Source organism: Lucilia cuprina, chromosome 4 (genome assembly GCF_022045245.1).
Source record: "Lucilia cuprina isolate Lc7/37 chromosome 4, ASM2204524v1, whole genome shotgun sequence".
NCBI lineage: Eukaryota > Metazoa > Arthropoda > Insecta > Diptera > Calliphoridae > Lucilia > Lucilia cuprina.
This window is the reverse complement of record NC_060952.1, coordinates 22,296,778-22,315,749: the sequence shown is the minus strand read 5'-3', so window position 1 is coordinate 22,315,749 and position 18,972 is coordinate 22,296,778. Positions and strand designations below refer to the sequence as shown.

General features: G+C 27.9%; 3 protein-coding genes and 1 long non-coding RNA gene across 9 annotated transcripts; 2 read left to right on the top strand and 2 right to left on the bottom strand.

The window, feature by feature from the left end:
* Positions 1-2,105: 2,105 nt before the first annotated feature.
* LOC111675812 (CLIP domain-containing serine protease 14D) lies at positions 2,106-7,293 on the bottom strand. 2 transcript variants are annotated; one of them, XM_023436652.2, is made up of 7 exons: positions 6,972-7,293; positions 4,401-5,120; positions 3,043-3,145; positions 2,841-2,980; positions 2,657-2,743; positions 2,370-2,540; positions 2,106-2,291 (listed from the first exon to the last, which is right to left on the bottom strand). In XM_023436652.2, exons 1-7 carry the CDS (start codon positions 7,042-7,044, stop codon positions 2,125-2,127), a joined length of 1,461 nt encoding a protein of 486 aa, XP_023292420.2. In that variant the 5' UTR covers positions 7,045-7,293; the 3' UTR covers positions 2,106-2,124. The 2 variants fall into 2 exon arrangements, with proteins under 2 accessions (XP_023292420.2, XP_046806288.1); XM_046950332.1 differs by having other exon boundaries at positions 6,879-7,000.
* On the top strand, positions 2,492-7,317 carry LOC124419765. Of its 2 annotated transcripts, XR_006940802.1 has the most exons (5): positions 2,534-2,719; positions 3,895-4,160; positions 6,340-6,483; positions 6,588-6,688; positions 7,236-7,317. It is a non-coding gene; the product is annotated as an uncharacterized LOC124419765 (long non-coding RNA). The 2 variants fall into 2 exon arrangements; XR_006940801.1 differs by lacking the exons at positions 6,340-6,483; positions 6,588-6,688; positions 7,236-7,317 and having other exon boundaries at positions 2,492-2,719; positions 3,895-4,189.
* A 3,297-nt stretch (positions 7,318-10,614) lies between these two features.
* On the bottom strand, positions 10,615-14,116 carry LOC111675794. 4 transcript variants are annotated; one of them, XM_046949705.1, is made up of 3 exons: positions 13,974-14,116; positions 11,797-12,113; positions 10,615-11,633 (listed from the first exon to the last, which is right to left on the bottom strand). In XM_046949705.1, the coding sequence occupies exons 2-3, from the start codon at positions 12,046-12,048 to the stop codon at positions 10,947-10,949; spliced, it is 939 nt and encodes a 312-aa protein (XP_046805661.1). In that variant the 5' UTR covers positions 12,049-12,113; positions 13,974-14,116; the 3' UTR covers positions 10,615-10,946. The 4 variants fall into 4 exon arrangements, with proteins under 4 accessions (XP_046805661.1, XP_046805659.1, XP_046805658.1 ...); XM_046949703.1 differs by lacking the exon at positions 13,974-14,116 and adding an exon at positions 13,443-13,898; XM_046949702.1 differs by lacking the exon at positions 13,974-14,116 and adding an exon at positions 13,447-13,897.
* Positions 14,117-15,513: 1,397 nt separating this feature from the next.
* On the top strand, positions 15,514-18,739 carry LOC111675777 (serine/threonine-protein phosphatase 5). Its single transcript, XM_023436618.2, has 9 exons — positions 15,514-15,644; positions 15,705-16,203; positions 16,616-16,857; positions 16,916-17,066; positions 17,139-17,260; positions 17,326-17,596; positions 17,666-18,116; positions 18,177-18,258; positions 18,583-18,739. The coding sequence occupies exons 2-9, from the start codon at positions 15,969-15,971 to the stop codon at positions 18,640-18,642; spliced, it is 1,614 nt and encodes a 537-aa protein (XP_023292386.1). The 5' UTR covers positions 15,514-15,644; positions 15,705-15,968; the 3' UTR covers positions 18,643-18,739.
* The last annotated feature ends 233 nt before the right edge of the window (positions 18,740-18,972 follow it).

Sequence of the window (18,972 nt, the reverse complement as noted above, 5' to 3'; positions counted from 1 at the left end):
TTCTGAGGTCAGATTCAAACTCAATTTTAGACAAGTTAAGTAAAAGCCATTAATAGTGAAAATATTAATGCTTTTTAGACTCGTATAGTTGTATTTTGTTTTTTTTTTTTCTATCCACATCTTTAAAAAATTCTAAATGTAGAAAATCCATATTTTTACAAATAAAATCAATTAGGTGGCTACATTTACTAAATGAAACAAGTATTTCTCTCTATATTTTTATTATTTAACCCCTTGAGGTCATTTCTAAATTATGTAAAATAATTAAAAATTTTCTTTCATTCACATTTATGTTTATACTTTCCATAATTTTGTTCCTAATTTCAACAATTTCCATTGGATAATCTAAGTTCACATATTCTTGATTCATATAGATGATGTTTTTTTTTTTTTTTGCCAATATTTAGACTTATTTTTATCTGACTTATTAAGCTAAATTTTTATTTAAAAAAAATTATTTCGAGTTTTAATTTTCTAGGTTTTTTGAATTATATTTAACATGTTTTAATTGTTGCTGGGCAGACATTTTCTTTATTATTCCCGTGGGCTCATAAATGTGTAATATGTAGTTTGTTGAATCAATATTGCCAGTTTTCAATCTTATCAAGTACAATCACATAATTCAGAAAAAGTAACAGCAATGAATCCGTATATGGATTTTAATAGTTTAGATTTTCGGAAGAGGGAATTTTATGAGAGTTATGTATATAATATTATAATACAACAATTTTTTTAATTTGAATTGAATTTCTTTTAAAACCATCTGAACACTTTTATTTATTTATTCAGAAATATGAAGACACTGTTTACAAATTGTAAACCCCATTTTTTTTAAACACTTTACAGCCTGACATCATCCATTAAATTTTTTAGTTCCCTTTTAGCTTTAAAGTTTTTTTTACCGAATTTATCTGGATCTTTGCGAACTGACCCTGCGCACTAAAGAATCAATGTATTTAACTTTACGGACTGCTTTTCTAATGAAAGTCTTTGGAGTTCTTCGAAGAAACAATACAAATTAAAAACACTATGATTTTTCAAATTTTCATTTTACGGGAAAACCCACAGCCATTTCTCAAGTCGGCAAACAGTGGCTCTAATATAAATTTCATCAAAAGAAAAAAAAAAATTGTTTTGTTAACCTGTTATAGAATTGATGAAAATTTATTATATATAGAAGGTACCATGACCCTATTGCTAGTCCGTTTATTTTCCCCAAATTGTTGACATAAATTTCAGTATTGCTCGTGCAAAATTTTAGGATTCTAGATATAATGGTTTCCCAGATATATGAAATTTTGTATTAATTCATAAGGGAGGGACCACGCTCCCGTTATCCGCCAAATTATTAGACAATTGCTTACAAGTATATCAAAATTGTTCGTACAAAATATAAAAATTTTGGTAATAACTTTATATGGGAGAGGACACGCCCATAATTTCTCATTCGCGAAACTAAACTGTATCGTACAAAATTTGGAAAATGTAGTTTTTGTAGTTTTTCCAAATTTAACTCATTTGGTATTGGTTATGTGTAAAAGTTGTTCGTGCAAAATTTGAGTGGTACCAGTTTCCGAGAAATACTATTTTTAAAAGCCCACTTGAAATTTTAAAATAAATGGTAGTCTTCCTGGCATACAGGAAAGTTGGTTTATCCGTTTAGAATTCTATAGACCTCAAGCAAACATACACATTGATTTTTATATGTACATATAGATATAGATACTTAATAGAATAATATTTAAACTTAAATTTCAAAATCACGCTGGATACTACTAGTTCTTAATACTTTATAACTTACAGCAATAGGTCTTATAGAATGTATTAATTTTGCTAATAAGGGGTTAATAGAATATTTACAAGAAATCATCTTTAATGATGTCCAATTTGTTTTTGACTGTGCAAAATTTTAGTTGATTCTTTATATGATATATACATATGTATTAAGATTTCTTGTTTTGTGTTTATTCTATAAATTTGCATATGTTCCAATAACTTGTTTTCACTGATTTTTTTTGAATTATCATAACAAGCTCTACTAGCATTTATACTTACTTGCGAAAACGATTCTATGAATACTTGTACATATGTAAAACACATTTTAATTATTTCTTATAATTTTAATTAAATAATTATATTACTTTTAATCCAATCTACATACGAACTAACTCTCATATAGACACCGGGTAAATTCGACTGGCCACAATTGGTTTTTGGACCAAAAGCCACAATACCTATCAATGTATAGCGTCCAGAAGAAGAACGTTCCATAAATGGACCACCGCTATCGCCTAAAAATATAATTATACAAATATCAATTTTTTATACTATTTTAAAAAAAATTACAACAGATTTCTGAAATAATTTACCTTCGCATACATCGTTCATGGCCTCAGCTTGAGCACAAAATTCAGTTGGTGTTATAACTATACTAATTTCAAAATTTTCACTATATTTAGCATATCGTATGGCACATTCTGTATTATTCATAATGGGTAAATTAATGTAACGTATTGTTGAACTTTTAAGTGTAGAAATACCTGTTTTAAATAAAAATTAATAAATAATAAAAATATATAGAAAAGTCACACATAATTCAATAAACAAAATTAAACAAAACAAAAAAGATATATAAATAAAATATATTTCATATTACCATTACTGCTCCAACCGGCCACAACTCCCGTATCTCCTGTTAAAGCACTACTATTTGTTTGTGGTAAGCAAATTTGTATTAAAGGTCCTAAAAACCATAGATTTTGTTAAAAAATTAAATTAAAAACAATATTAATATACATATATGTATGAAGATGCGTGTGCTATTAAGGATATTAACTTACCTTTTGATTCCGAGGTTATGGCTATTCTTAAAAGGGCTACATCATTATTAAATAAGGGTTCATTGTAATTTGGATGCACTATAGTTTCCAAAATTTGATAATCTTCAAAGTTTGTCTCATCACCAATACGAACATAAATCCTGCAGGAAATTTAAATGTCAATTTTGTTCTGTGATTTTTATATCAATATTAGGTTACTTACAATCTTAAATCTCGTACTAATTGATCCACACAATGTGCAGCAGTTAATACATGTTGTTCACTTATTATAGTACCCATACATCGATAACGTATCGTTCTACTAGCTGGAATTATAATGGAAAAATACAATGCTTTAAGATCGGTAAATTTGAATTTATATATTTGGCCGCAAAAAATGAAATAATTGACCTGTGCCTAAGAAAAAAATGATGAGCAGTTTGCCGAGATGCTATCGTTAAATCCTATTTACATTTTATTTTCGATATAATTTGGAAAAATTCCATACTAATAAAGAAAGAATCATATTCAAAATCAAATATCAAAAGTGTAAACAAATTTCGCTAAATCAAAATGTTTTATTGTCTAAATTTTTTAAAAACTAACTCCCATACTCATAAATGCCTAATAACGAGATTGATAGCTTATTTTAATTTTGTTTGGAAAATGTGCTTAATAAACCTAAAATAAGTGATTTATATATTTATAAAGGGTTTTAAAAAAAGATAGGCCGATTTTAGGGAAATTTCAAAATTCCACTCTTAAAATTAATTAAAAACATTTTTCAATTGATGCAATTCAAATAAAATCTATGTTGTTATTAATTAAATTTGCGTAAACATATAAAACGTTCAAATAAAAATTTGTTGACTGATTGATTGATTGATTTGGTGCATGATAATTTGACGTTATTGACCGACCTTAACTTTTATAATTTTCATGCTATCACAGTCAAATAATTAAAAACATGCTTAGCCGTTGTTGGTCTGTTTCCGCATCTTTATTGTTTTTAATTTTTACTGAATAAATTGATTTTAATCAAAGATCTAAAGTAATGTCCAAAAAAATCTTGCAGATATCAATTTCAATTATCTTTAAAATGCCGGATGTTGAAGGACCAGAAGAATCATTGAAACAAACTAGGAATTCTTTATCATCGGTTGTGAATAATTTAAGTAATGCTACAAGTAGAGTTAGAGAAAATTGTTCTTGTGTATTTCGTATGACCGATGCCAAATGGGAACTGTGTCGTAGTTTAATGATATTTAGTTTGGGAGTGGTGCTAACCTTGCAATTACGTAACGTTGTACATGAATTCTTGTAAATATTATTTACAACAAGGTGATAACTAATAAAAAAAATAGAATTTATATTTTTTAAGATTTGTTATTGTGATAAACCTCCAATATCTTTAGAATTTAAAGATATATATCAGAATATTATAAAAATTAAACAAAAATGCCACGATTTTAATATATAAGTATATATTCGGATATATGTGTTGCTTGGCAATAAATTTTCTATTTTCCTCCTTTGTCCTGCCCCTGTAAATGCAATAAGCAGTTAAAGACATTTACTTACTTGTATTTAAATAAGCTAAACGTGTAATCCAGGGAAAAACTTCAATATTACCACCAGAGACCGTAGGTAATATGCCACAACTTCTGGTCGAAGATTTCTCAGGCTTTGGTGTAACCCGCTGCATAGGATAATCTTGATTATTATTATTATTGTTATGAGTATGAGGAAAAAATGGTACGTCATGGTCAAGATGATGATGGTGAACATGTTCATGATCATGATGATGAAATGAGGGATATTGTTGCGTTGAAGGCAAATGACCACTTGTATGAGGATATGCAAAAGGGCCACAATTACGCAGCGTATCACAGATTACCGGCGTAGCTTGCTCATGGTGTTTATTATTAACCTCACCATAATTATTCGCATAATTTGGCGTATTGGTCGAATGAGCGTCATAGTATTTTGTTTCAATTTCATCGTGTGCTTTTAAATATTCATCATAATTGTATTCATGGCCAAAGGAGGGCGGACAGTTTAATCCCGTTAATTCATCTATATAATCCAATTTAGGTTTCTCCTTGGCATTCTGTTTATGATTGAGTTTATCCGGACAACAGACAAATATGCTAATACCATCGAAATAGCAAACTGCCTCTTGTATGACAGCCTTAATGTGTGCATCGTTGGAGGAGCTATCGATAAATGTGTTGAAAGCTTCACAGGATTGTAATAAGATGCAATTACATAAAGATAAATTTTGTGTTGGATATGTTATAACTGTTTAAAAATAAAAAAATAGAAAATATTAAAATCATTATCATTATTTAGAGATTAATATAAACACCAACATAAAAAGTTTGTTTTTTAAGTCTTTCGTTTCACATACTCTTTTTGAATGCATTGCATGCTCTGTCAAACAAGTTTTTATCTTAAGTCTTTCTATTTTGTTAGTTTTTTTTTTTTTTTTTTTGATTGAACTTCTGTATAGTTTTGCGGTTATTTAACTCTATATTTCTATATAAAACAAACAAATTTACACCACATGATTGTAATTTAATTGAATTATAGCAATGATTCACTAAGTATTCGATACCGGCTCTAAGTGGTAGCAAATTCATGATCAAGGTAATAAATGACGATATTATTTATTTGTGTATTTATGTTTATAAGGGGTTTTTCTGTTTTTTTTTTAAGTTTTCAAATTGCTTTAGTTTTTAAATTATTTAAAGTAGTGTGTTTAAAATTTTACTGTTTTTAGTTTTACGCGTTTTTTTGGTTATTCATTTGTTTTTTAATATGTTACGGCAATTATGACATCTATTAAGTACTCGTGTTTTTATGAACACTTTTTTCTCACTAACGGAACTGACCTAGTTAAGATTATGGTTTTTATACTTTTTTGGGTATTTCTGTGTCTTATTGTTAAACCGGACTTAAATGAATATTTATTTTTTCCATCTATGTTTTCATTAAGATATTTTCTATACTATTAATGTGTAATATTGTTTATATAGTTAGAATCTATGAATTCAAAAAGTTTTAACCAGAATTTCTAGTAAGTAAATATTTAAAACATTTTTTTTGAGTAATAGTTTTTTTAGTTGACATTGTGTTATAATTTTACGAAAATTACCTTCAATAAATTTGCATATTTACTTGTTATATGTATACAGAAAACGTAGATTATATTTAATGATTTCTCTAAACAAAATGCATTTAGATTTATAGATTAGTTGACAAATTTAAAAACACAATTACAATGTATGACTATTGAACAGTTGGAAAAACAGAAAGTGTTAAAGTTCAATACAATTTTTAATTTGCCTATTCAAATCTAAAATTTCACTTTAAACATTTAGTTTTGAAGATAACAACGATAAAAAATTGTTCGTCAATTTTAGAGCTATTATTTTAGTTTAAGATTAAACGCCTATTAGTTTTATCTAAAAATAAATTATTTTTAAATAATGTAATCTAATGTAAATCCTCTTTTCAGTTAAAAAAAATCTCGAAATAACCGCAATTCTATATTTAAATTCGAATCGAAACTTTCTCCATTTAGAAACGTTGATATTTTTTAATTTGAATAAATGTTCCATCTCTAAAAAAAACGTAAATGTTATCGAAATGCAGAATAGAGGTAAATATATAATTATATTTTATAGTTTCCTGAATCAGAATTTTCTTGAATTCTAATCAAATTTATATTTGTATATTTTTTCAATATTGAAATTATCGCACTAGTTCTTAATTAAGGCATTTTCCAAAATTTTTTTTGATGTAGAAATCGTAACACATTTACAAATAAATTTTATTATAAACTGATAACTTGGCGTGATTTAAAGGTGAGGTTTAAAATGTAAAATATTAAATATAAACACTTTTAATTTAACAGAATATAGAAAAACAAACACGCTTTAGAACTATAAAATTGATAACATTCATAGGAGAAGGAATCGCGAGCTCCTATTGATGCAAAAACTTGTATTAAAGTTAAACACACGTATTAATTAACATAATTTTATACATACATACATATGAATCTCATTTATTATAATTTTAATTAAAACGTTTTCTTTTCTATTCACTTTTGTTTACACAACATTATTAGGTTGCTAATAATTTTACCTTTACTAACACAATTCGCCAATAACAAACAAAAAAAAAAATTTAAATTTATATTAATTTTTAAGCTAAACATTTTGTTTTAACAAAACCACAACAATTTTTTTATTTATTAAATATATTTTTAATATAGTAGCAAATTTTATTAAGTTATAGCAATTAAATATTTGTTTATTTTTGTTTGTTTAATTTTTAACCTTTCTTATTTTAAACATTTCACTTATTTTTTTTTTCTTTTCTTTTTGAAATGCGTTTTGATTAAACCAGTCAGTCCTCAGTTCTCCATTAAGCACCGCAACGTTTCACGTTTTAAATGATAATGATTTTATTAATAACAAAGTTTTTGAAAATATACTATAGGTACTATAAAAAAATACATACAACAAAAAAGAAAAAAAATATATAACTAAACATTTTAAAGATTTTATAGACATTATTGTTTTTTATTCACTTTACAAACAAACTTACTCATATTTATGTATATAAATGTATGTTTGTATCAACACAGACAGAGCTATTTTTTTAGCATAATTAATAAATAAACTTGCTAATAATAATTAATAGCAACAACAAACAAAAGAAATTATTTTAAAATAATTAGTTTTTTGTATTTATTAAAAATAAATTAGAAATGTATTTGTTAACATGAACAATTCTTATCTTTAACTAAAAACAAATAAGAAAAAATATAGTAGGGAGAGGCCGGTCATATAATACCCTACACCTGTTACAAAAAGTAAAATGTGATTTAGTTTTCATAATAAAGCATTTAATTTAAATTGTACCTTGCCTCGGATATACATACCTAAGCCATTAATTATACCCTACACCACTATAGTGGGGAGGGTATTATACGTTTGTGCTGATGCTTGTAACATACAAAAATATTGGTCCAATACCCACCTTAAAGTATACCGATCGATTCAGAATCATTTTTTGAGTCGATTAAGACATGTCCGTCCGTCCGTCCGTCTGTCCGGCTGGCTGGCTGTCCATGTAAACCTTGTGCGCAAGGTACAGGCCGCAATTTTCAAGATAATTTGATGAAATTTGGACCAAGCATGTTTTTTGGCACAAGGACGAAGCCTATTGAAAATGGTTGAAATCGGTCCATTATTTCACCTAGCCCCCATACAACCGTACCTCCCGATTTGAAATTTTTATGCTATAATTACGTCAAATATTCTGCTATCTCTCTAAAAATTGGCACAAATAAGTTTTATATAAGTATAAATGATACTGCAGATTTTCGTAAGGATCGGCCTATATTTGACCCTAGCCCCCATACAAACCCCCCTTCAAAAAATGACTTAAACGCCTAAAATTGACTTGTAACCATTTGTATCGCAATGAAACTCAACAAAACTAACTGTTATTTAGAAATATATCCTTTTCCCAAATTTACCGAGGATCGGCCCATATTTGACCTATATAAAGCCTCATTTAGAAATTTTAGTTTTTTATCAATAAATGGCTTAAAAATTTTGGAATTATGGTAATATTCAACATAAAAGTTTCTTTACAAAAAATAAAAATTTTATAAAAGTAAAAATTGTAAAAATATACTCATGGTGTAGGGTATCATATGGTCGGCCATGCCCGACTATACTTTCCTACTTGTTGTTGAATAAAACTGTGGCCATTTAAGTCAAATTTTGAAGGGGCTAGGGTCAAATGAGGCCTTATAAATAAAGAGTTCACGAGGCTCATCAAGGCTAGAGTATAGAAATTGGTTTTGCAGGTTTTTCGGTAGGTTCAGTTGTATGGGGGCTAGTTGAAATAATGGACTGATGTTAAGCATTTTCAATAGGCTTCGTCTACGGTAACATAGAACTTATTCAGCGGGTTCAGTTATATGGAGGCTATAATTAAAGAGTTCATAAGGGTCATCAAGGCTGGTTTTGCAGCTTTTTCAGCGGGTTCAGTTGAATGGGGGCTAGTTGAAATAATGGACCGATGTTAACCATTTTAAATAGGCTTCGTCTACGGTATCATAGAACTAATTCAGCGGTTTCAGTTATATGGGGGCTAGGTGAAATAATGGACCTATCTTAACCATTTTCAATAGGATTCGTCCTTGGGACAAAAGAAGATCATGTACCAAATATCTCCAAAATTGCGACCTGTAGTTTGATTACAAGCTAAATAGACTAGTAAAATGATTCTGAGTCGATTGGTATACTGTAGGTTGAGTATATGACCAATATTATTGTGCGTTAATGACATGTATTGTTGTTATTGAAGTAATGTATATTTTGCTATAAATGCATAAATTGCATATTTTACTTATATTTTTATAAAACAAATTTTTGTTTTTTTTTTCTTTTGTATTTTATATATTTAAAACAAATTTGGTATTTACATATTTAGAATTTTTTAAATAAATATCAATTAATTTCGATTTAACAACAAAATACTAGGTTCAATGAATTACAATTTTACATAGTTTTATTTAATTTTTAAAACCACAATATTGCGGAAGGTATTTTGAGTTTATGCTGCTAATTGCAACGTCCAAAATATTGGTCCCTAAAGTATCGGTTGAGTATCAAATTTTTTCTTTTTCTTTCTTATCGAACGATTAAATTCGGAAGAAATATAATTTATACAAAAATATATTTATTCCATTTTCAGAAATAAATATATACTATTAGAGTTCTTTCTTAGTCTTTATATTCTTCATTTTCGAGGTTGTGATTCTGTTAAAGTGGAATAATGATGTTATACGTCTAAAACTATAAATTCAAGGGTAAAAATCGGCGTTTTTAGTTTTTCATTTCGTGAATCAGTTTCCTTTCAAAAGGACTTTAAAAATTTTAAAAAGTATATTTTTCAAAAAAAAAAAAAAAAAAAAAAAAAAAAAAAAAATATAATGCCAAATTTGATGTCAAGTTAACAAAAAGAGTTGTTAAATATTTTGTGTTATTTAAAATAACTTATTTTTGAATACTACTATTAAGACTACACTATAGTTTATAAGTTAGAAAAAAACTAGGTAAGATTTTGAAGTTCTTTGTTTTGTTTAAATGTTATTTAAATAATAGAAAAATATCATTTAACATTCACAGCATTTATTCTCGAAACGATTATGTAAATGAGCGATATATTGATCCTATTAGAAGCTTTATTGAACTAAATAATATTTAAAATATAAAATATGTATGTATTTCCATGTACCCAATATAAATGTATTGTCACTTGTTAATTCCCTGTCAAAAAAACCAGTAAGATTTTTAAGAATTTTAAATTTATATCAAACAAAAGTATTACATTTTTAATACTTGCAAAAATGTTGACATTAAATCCGTTTACACGATATAAAAATAAACTTGATTTCAATTAAAAAGCGTAACAAAACATGTTAAATTAATTAAGACAAACAAGACATTAAACTCACACGGTTAAAACACAATGTAGCTATATCTGCTAAAGAGAAAGAAAATGTTTTTGGGAACAAATAAAGTGTTGTATACATACTGTAATTATTATTATATAAATCTAATTGCATTACAGTTTCTTAATTTATTATCAATATTTATATAGACCCGAATTTAATAAAACGAATGTCTTAAATACAAGTCATTGTGTCCACCATATACATAGTGATGTTAACCAAAACTTAAAGAGAAAATAAAAAACAACATAATTTAAAATTGGTTTAAAGTTTTATTAATAGTTTTTTTTTTGCGTCTTTTGCTTGGAGTATTTACTTTATATGCCACAATTAATTAGATATTTAAACATGAGTTTTATTGGAATGCATGTTTATTGTGCGTATAATTCTATGTTAGATTCATAATAAATGAATGTGTATTGTATATAATTAACTTAAAATAAACGGTACGAATAATTGGAATGTCTTTTATGTCATTTCAAATAATTTTCATAATAATTATTAAGATGATCATGATGCTCTGAATTTCGTTTAGCAAAAAATATAATAAGAAAATAAAAAAATATAACTCGATTCAAACATGTTTAAACGACTAAAGGAACTTCTGCATTTGTAGTAATTGTTTGTGTAACAACGACTGGATTAACAGTTACTGTTATGGATGGTAGTGGCTGTTGTTTCTGTTCCACAGTTACTGCTGTAACATCTTCATGGTCTTTTTCAGCTTCTGCTTTTTCTTCATTTATTTGTAGATTTTGCATTTGTACAACCTGTTCAACAGGTTCTTCACGTTCATTAATTGCATGATTATGTTTTGTATTGTTGCTGCAAACTTCATCATCATTGTTAACATTACCAGAGGCAACAGCATTATTGTCGTCATTATTAATACCAGCCTGAAGTGGGGCTAACGATGTGTTGTTATTGAATAGCGGTTGTTCAATACTGTTGCTGACATCTTCGCTCGTTTCAATGTCATCGACAGATGTTTCATTATTTAAAACTGCTGTCATGGGATCATTCATTGCCTCAATTTCGGTTGCACAATTAGCAACAATAACTAAATTTTCATCATTTTCTTTTATCAGTTCCAAACTGTGAAGATCTTCTTCAATCGAGGCGTAACCATTCGTTAGAGTTCCAGTATTATTTGGATTTAAGGCCAATTTAATTTTTTCACCTACTTTGCCATCAATTTCTCCAATTTTTTGTTGTAATTTTTCTTTAAACTCAGTAGGCCATCTACGGTTCCATTGATTGAAAAGCTTTATCTACAATATTCGAAAATAATAAAAATACAATTTTACTACCATATAATTATCATAACAATTTTTAACTTTTACTGAAGTATTACTTTGTGTATACTGTAAATCATTGGTATGGTCATTTACACTTTCATTTTTCTTTTAAAATATGTACATCTTGTCTTCTTACCCTGCATTGAAATAATGACATTGGTCTTCCACTGAATTCAAGATCATTTGGTAAACCATTCATATTAACTGGTGGTGTTACCGCTACTGCTTCAAGTCCATCGTCATTATCATCGTCTTCGCTTGTATGAGAGCCAGTTATATATTTTACTAGTATTGGTACGAAATCATCACGTTGCAATTCGCTCCATTCGTTAAACCATTGTACAATATAACGGAATTCACCATCGAAAGTTAGATTATTCATCGACATCTTTAATTTTTTATTTATGTGTTATGTGTGTGTGTTAGAAAAATATAAACAATCTTAAAAGAGAACTAAAATAAGAAATTTTGTTAATTTAAAAAGTTAATTAATATTATAGTTTATCAATAATTTAAATAAAAGCTTTTTTTGTGTGTGTTCTTAAATTGAAACCATCAAATCTAAAACGAAAGCCTAATGTTGGATCTATTTTAAAAAATCGATGAGAATATTTCTGAACATTTTTTAAAAATTAAATTTTTCTTGGATATTTAAATACTTAAAACTAAAGATTCCATCCTAAAATAGGACTTTATGAAATTTAAAAAAATTTTTCCACTTTTTTACTAAATATACATTTTATTACCAAAGTATAAAATATCAACCCAATAAACAAAAACCTTTGAAATGATGTAAATATGTATTTGAAAACATATTTAAAATTCATACATATACATACACATTTCAGGTGACGATATGTAGAATTTCATCTATTTTTAATTGACAACAAATATTACTACAAAAACTTAATTCTAAAATTTCAATTGAACGTCACTGTTGACTCTTTGTGAGTCCTACGTCTACATTTCTGTTAACAATTTAAAATTTTGTAGATGGATAGGTATTGCGAGCTGAAGAGTGCACAGAAGGTTTACGGATATAACATAATCGAATCTGAAAATGACAGTGAACCGACTGATATACTTGACAAATATTTTTGAATGTTACAAACATAATCACATTGTGCCGTGTATTAGACGTAGTTAAAGGATAAAAAGCCCAAATTGGGGGCTAGGGCAAAAAATGCTAAAAATTTGTTGGCGGGATATACCTCATGTAAAACTTATTTGTGGACAGACGGACAAAACATAATCGACTCAAGACGGAATTCTGTGAGTAAAATGTGAAACGTTTTGCTACATACCTCAAAATATCGATGTGGATGTTAAGAAATTGCAATATAAACTTCATTGGACATTTTTTTGATAGGTGCAATAGGTCCACACTTATTTTAAAAAAACCCTGTATGTTCAAAATGTTCAACTTCAACAGTTCTTGTCCGATACAGCTGAACATTTTTGTCTGGCATACTACCCAAATTTCATCCAAATCTATTTTTTAAGTTGGGTCGCTTATAAAATTTTATGGCACAAATTTTAAACAAAATGAAAAAAGTCGTATTATTTAGCAATTTTACACTTTTCAATTTCTGATACTGGTTCTCGTTATTCGATTGGGGTAAAATTTAACACCAATTAGGTAGTATTAGACACTAATGAACATCCAAACATATACATTCATATGTACATATGAATGAATATTGTTATACACCTCAGATTTAGCAATAAAAAGAAGTAAATTTTTAGAAATTTACATATTTGTACTTAATTACTAATACCTACTAACTTGTGTGAGAAATATTTTGTGAAATGTGTTAGTGCACTGGTTTATTTTAACTGTTTGTAAAAATATGTATTATGTTTAACTGGAAATAATTAACATTAGTTTTCGTTTGTGGAACACATTTACTAGAATTGTATTTATTAATTTTCTTTAACTAATTATATAAAATCAATTGTCTTTGTTTAAATTGGTTCAGTTATTTTCTTAGTTGCAATTGCAGTTTTTTATAAATATTTGTTTTAAATAACTTGTATGCGACTTAACTCCACGACATCAACTGAACTAATGTCGTTGGCATAATCTGGCTTGTTTTCCACCTTTTTCCATCATGGATATTTACTATGATTTTTTCTTGTTATTGTCTCTAATGCATTATTTTTTTCATTTTCTTATTTTTCATATACATATGTAGATAGTTGTGCCGGAGTTGTGGGGACTCACTCTCTTTAGTTTATCTACTGAAAACTAATAAAATATACTTGATTGATAGAGAGTGGAGACACACTAAAAGCTTTTCTGCTTAAACTTACACTAACTGGTAAGACATGTAATAAACAATATAACTGTATTATTAACAATAAAATCCATTCATATTAAACCATATTAATAAAACAAACAGCAGAATGTACTTTAAACTGGATTTATATAGCTCATACAAAACTTGAAATTCTGTTTTTTCTTCTAATCTATTTCTTTAAATAGTTAAAATAGTTGAAATGCTAATTTATGTATCTCAAAAATGCATTCATTGTTGTTAAGGCCAGAGCCCTGCGCCGACAAATATTAACGGCTGTTGACAAAAATAACAGCGACGGCTTAAAATCGTTTGTAAGCCGGCTTAATTTTGTGTATTTCTTGTGCATTTTGATGATAATAGTTTTCCAGTTATACGAAAATTTAATTCATATGGGGTCCCTCCCGTTATACGACAATTTAAAACAAAAATGTTTACACGAATGTCAAAATTGTCCGTGCCAAATTTGAGAATTCAAGTGCCAATATATTCACTGATTTTTATTTAATTCTTAGGGATGAATCACGACCCAGTGATCCGACAATTTTTAGGCAAATACAAACATATACGAATTTTTGTATTTAATATTTATAGATTTTTTTCTTAAATATTCTTATTGATACCAAAGTGGGTCGGACGAATTATGGTTTCCCTAATTTTAATATAATATTGACACTGAAGTTTATCATACAAAATTTGGGAACTATAGCTAGTTTTCCAAATTTACCTCATTTGGTAATGTAGCAGTAAGCTGGTACTCCCATTTTTCCCAGTATTCATATATGTGTCAAAGTTGTTCGGACAAAATTTTAAGGCTCTAGTTGTACCAGTTTTTGAAAAATACTTCTTTTAAAAGTTATTTACAAAGTGGGCGTTACACTTCGCAACTTACAATTTTAAGAAAATCTGCCAACGAAATAGTGTCCTGTTTAATTTGTAACAAACTTGTAGAAAGTTTCAATATATAACCTGCAGCTAAAAGGAAAATTCCAAGGTGTTATTAAAGCTGCTACACCCAAAGGTTGTTTCATGACAATCAATTCCCTATTGGGAACTGGTGTTGGAACTATTTCACGTCTAGCTTCCTCTGCGAACCATTCCATAAATGCAATTCCATGGAAAGCTTCTGCTTTAGATTTCTTGAGTGTGTTTTTCAATTAAATAATACCAATTTTGTTATACAAGATATGTATGTTCATTCATCATTTGTTGGTACAATTTCAGCCTTTCAACCACTCATAATTGTGACCTAAATTAATAATTGTGTTTCTAAATTAAGTTCAACTCACCAACAAAAATATAAGCTTCGAGTAGTATGCCTGCTACACTAGGTTTTGGAATTTTTCCGTATGTTTATTTCTTGATTACTCTTTTCAATCGTTTTTTAATGTTGTAATTTAATATTTTTCAATTTATGTATAACTTTTGGTTTATATAATTTCAACTATACAACACTAGTAAATCCCACCATGCAACTAATAATATTTTTCTGACTCACCCGGTATTATTTACACATTCAGTGTGTTTTCGTGTTGTGACATAATAATGACAATGTGAGATTTTTTCCACCAACTTTGCTGTCAAAAACCATTTTTCTTCATTCTTTTCTTTTGAAAAAAATTTTAACCGAACGAAAGTCCGGAAGTTTTTTTCGGAAAAGTTTGCAATTTATAAATCAATTAATAAGGTAAATTAAAGTGAACGTAATTCTTAGTAATTACTAAATTTATACCAATTACATTTACAGTTTTATTAAAAATCAATCAAAAAATTGTGCAGCAAAAAAGTTGCTCGATAAAACCTGCAACCTGAAAGAAAACCAAAGAAGTTTTTTTGTGTTTTCTTTATTTGAAAAAAGTCAATAGAGGTGGTGGTGGTATTGGACTGTCCTAACAACATAAAAAACCAATAAAACTTTAATTTAAAAAAGTGAATATTACAACGAATATTTTTGCGTAAAAAGAGTGAGAATTTTTCGATAAAAATATAGTTTTTATTGAAAACTATTATAATGTCAGCTGTTCAAGTTGAAATGGAACAAAATAATAATGAGGACCAACAACAGAAAGCATGTGGTGCTGAGGGTGGTGGTGCCTGCAATACCACGGCTTCGACTGTGACGTCAAATAGCACTTCTGCTACACCTGCTTCTGCCACTTCGGAAGCTGGCAAAGACACCAATGCTCAGGATGAAAAAGTGATTTTAGCCGATAAATATAAAATTCAGGGAAATGATTATCTTAAAGGTAAGACAGTATTTTTGTTTGTATTTATTCCAAAAATCTATATTTTGGAAAAAAATATTTATTGAAAATGTTCTTTCACTGTTGACTTGGCAAATAGCGAATTCTTTTCAAAATCGGTAGTATTTTCCATATTGGTTTAGGAATCACAACGATTATATGCAAGACTATCATAATCTAAAATAAACTTTTAGAGAAAAATGGCTTTGAATGTTTAATAACATTTTACTATTCTTGATATAACTTAAAACAAATCAAGGTATTTGAAAATTTAAATTAGATTCAGGTAGAAGCGCTTTAAAAATCTTATTATTTTGCCATTTATTTATTCATTATTTGAATTATTGATATTTTTTAAATTAATTGCCATTTATTTGCCCACAAATATGATAATAAAAATTTCTTTATCTTTTAGCTAAAGATTTCTCTAAAGCGATTGAAATGTACACCAAAGCTATAGATTTAATACCAACAAATGCAATTTTCTATGCTAATCGTTCATTGGCTCATTTGAGACAAGAGAGCTTTGGATTTGCTTTACAGGATGGTATTGCTGCCGTTAAAGCAGATCCAACCTACCTTAAAGGCTATTATCGCAGAGCAGCGGCACATATGTCATTGGGTAAATTCAAACAGGCACTTTCGGATTATGAATATGTAAGTAATATTTTATAAAGCATACTATTTGAAACTTAAATCAATTGTTCTATTAAAGGTATCAAAATGCCGTCCCAATGATAAAGATGCTAAATTAAAATATACCGAATGTAATAAAATCGTTAAAATGAGAGCATTTGAAAGAGCTATTGCTGTTGATAAACCAGAGAAAACTTTATCGGAAATGTTTAGAGATTTAGAGAACATTGGTATGTTTTAATTAACTAAATTTACTTTAACATAATTTAAATAATCACCAATTATACCTTAAACTTTTAAAGCCATTGAGGATGATTATAAGGGACCTGCGTTAGAAGATGGTAAAGTGACTTTGAAATTTATGTTAGAACTAATGGAACATTATAAACAACAAAAGAAATTACATCGCAAATATGCTTACAAGGTAAGCTTATTCGAAAACTTTTATCAAATAAAATATTCAATTTATTGTGCATTTCTCTCTAAAAGATCCTATGCGATATTGATAGTTATATGCGTACTCAACCTTCAATGGTGGATATAAGTGTGCCCGATGAATCTAAATTCACCATTTGTGGTGATATTCATGGTCAGTTTTATGATCTTATGAATATCTTCGAAATTAACGGCTTACCCTCTCCAACGAATCCGTATTTGTTTAATGGTGATTTTGTCGATAGAGGCTCATTTTCGGTGGAATGCATATTCACCTTATTTGGTTTTAAATTGTTGTATCCCAATCATTTCTATTTATCTAGAGGTATTGTATAAGTATAATTTTTAATATTACTAGTTCTGTATATTAAAATATTTTTTATTTCTTAAAAAGGTAATCACGAAAGTATAAATATGAATCAAATGTATGGTTTTACCGGTGAAGTTACTGCTAAATACACAAGCACTATGGCTGATATGTTTACGCAAGTTTTTAATTGGCTGCCCTTGTGTCATTGCATCAACAAGAAAATATTGGTTATGCATGGTGGACTTTTCTCTAGCGATACTGTTACTCTAGACGATTTAAGACGTATTGAACGTAACTGCCAACCCCCGGAAGATGGTCTTATGTGCGAGCTTTTATGGTCGGATCCACAACTAAGTTATGGTCGCGGTCCTTCAAAACGTGGTGTTGGAATACAATTCGGTCCGGATGTTACTGAAACTTTCTGTAAACATAATAACTTGGATTATATTGTACGTTCACATGAGGTTAAGGATATGGGCTATGATGTATCACATGATGGCAAATGTATAACGGTATTTTCGGCACCCAATTACTGGTACGTTTTTTCATTTATTATTAAAAGAATAATTGATTATTGATATTGTATTTTTTTCAGCGATACCATGGGCAATTTAGGTGCTTTTATAACAATCAAAGGCAATGATTTAAAACCTAATTTCAAGTCATTTGAATCAGTGGTAAGTTGAGAAATATTACATCGTTTTTTAGAAAATTAGTTCTTATTAAGTCTATGACTACTATAAAACTATTGCAAAAAGAAGTCAACTATTTTCTGTAGTTATTAGCAAAATTAAGTTTAAACCTTAGTATTTATATTAAAATGACGTTTTAAAAAAAAATTGGATTTGCTGTAAAAAAACAGTTTTTTATATAAATTTTAATAAAACCCTGTTTAGCGTAAGCCTAATTTTTAATAAAAGTATTATGTAAGTTTTTACTGAAAAAAAAAATGTTTATTAAATAAAATAATGAAATTAATTATTTTTATTTTTTAATTTCAGCCACATCCTGATGTTAAACCTATGGCTTATGCAAATAGACTTATGAGCTTATTGACGTAGTCATTTTGTTAATATTTCTTATGGCTCTAATGTTTTCAAAACAATTTTTAAGCAAAGCAAAAAAAAAAACAATTACGCTAAATTCTTTTTACAAAAATATATATACATTTAAAGAACAACACAACATCAAACAAATTAAAACGAGGATGTAACATCCTGCTCTATTTGTTAAACAAAGATGTAAACAAAGTACATAGTATACAAAGCTTGCGTTGTACTAATAAAAGGAGAACAAATGAAATGCTAAACCATACACAATTACATATTTAAAAAACATGGTCTTATTTAAAATAATTATTAACTTTAAAAGTTGTTGGTTATGTTCATTAT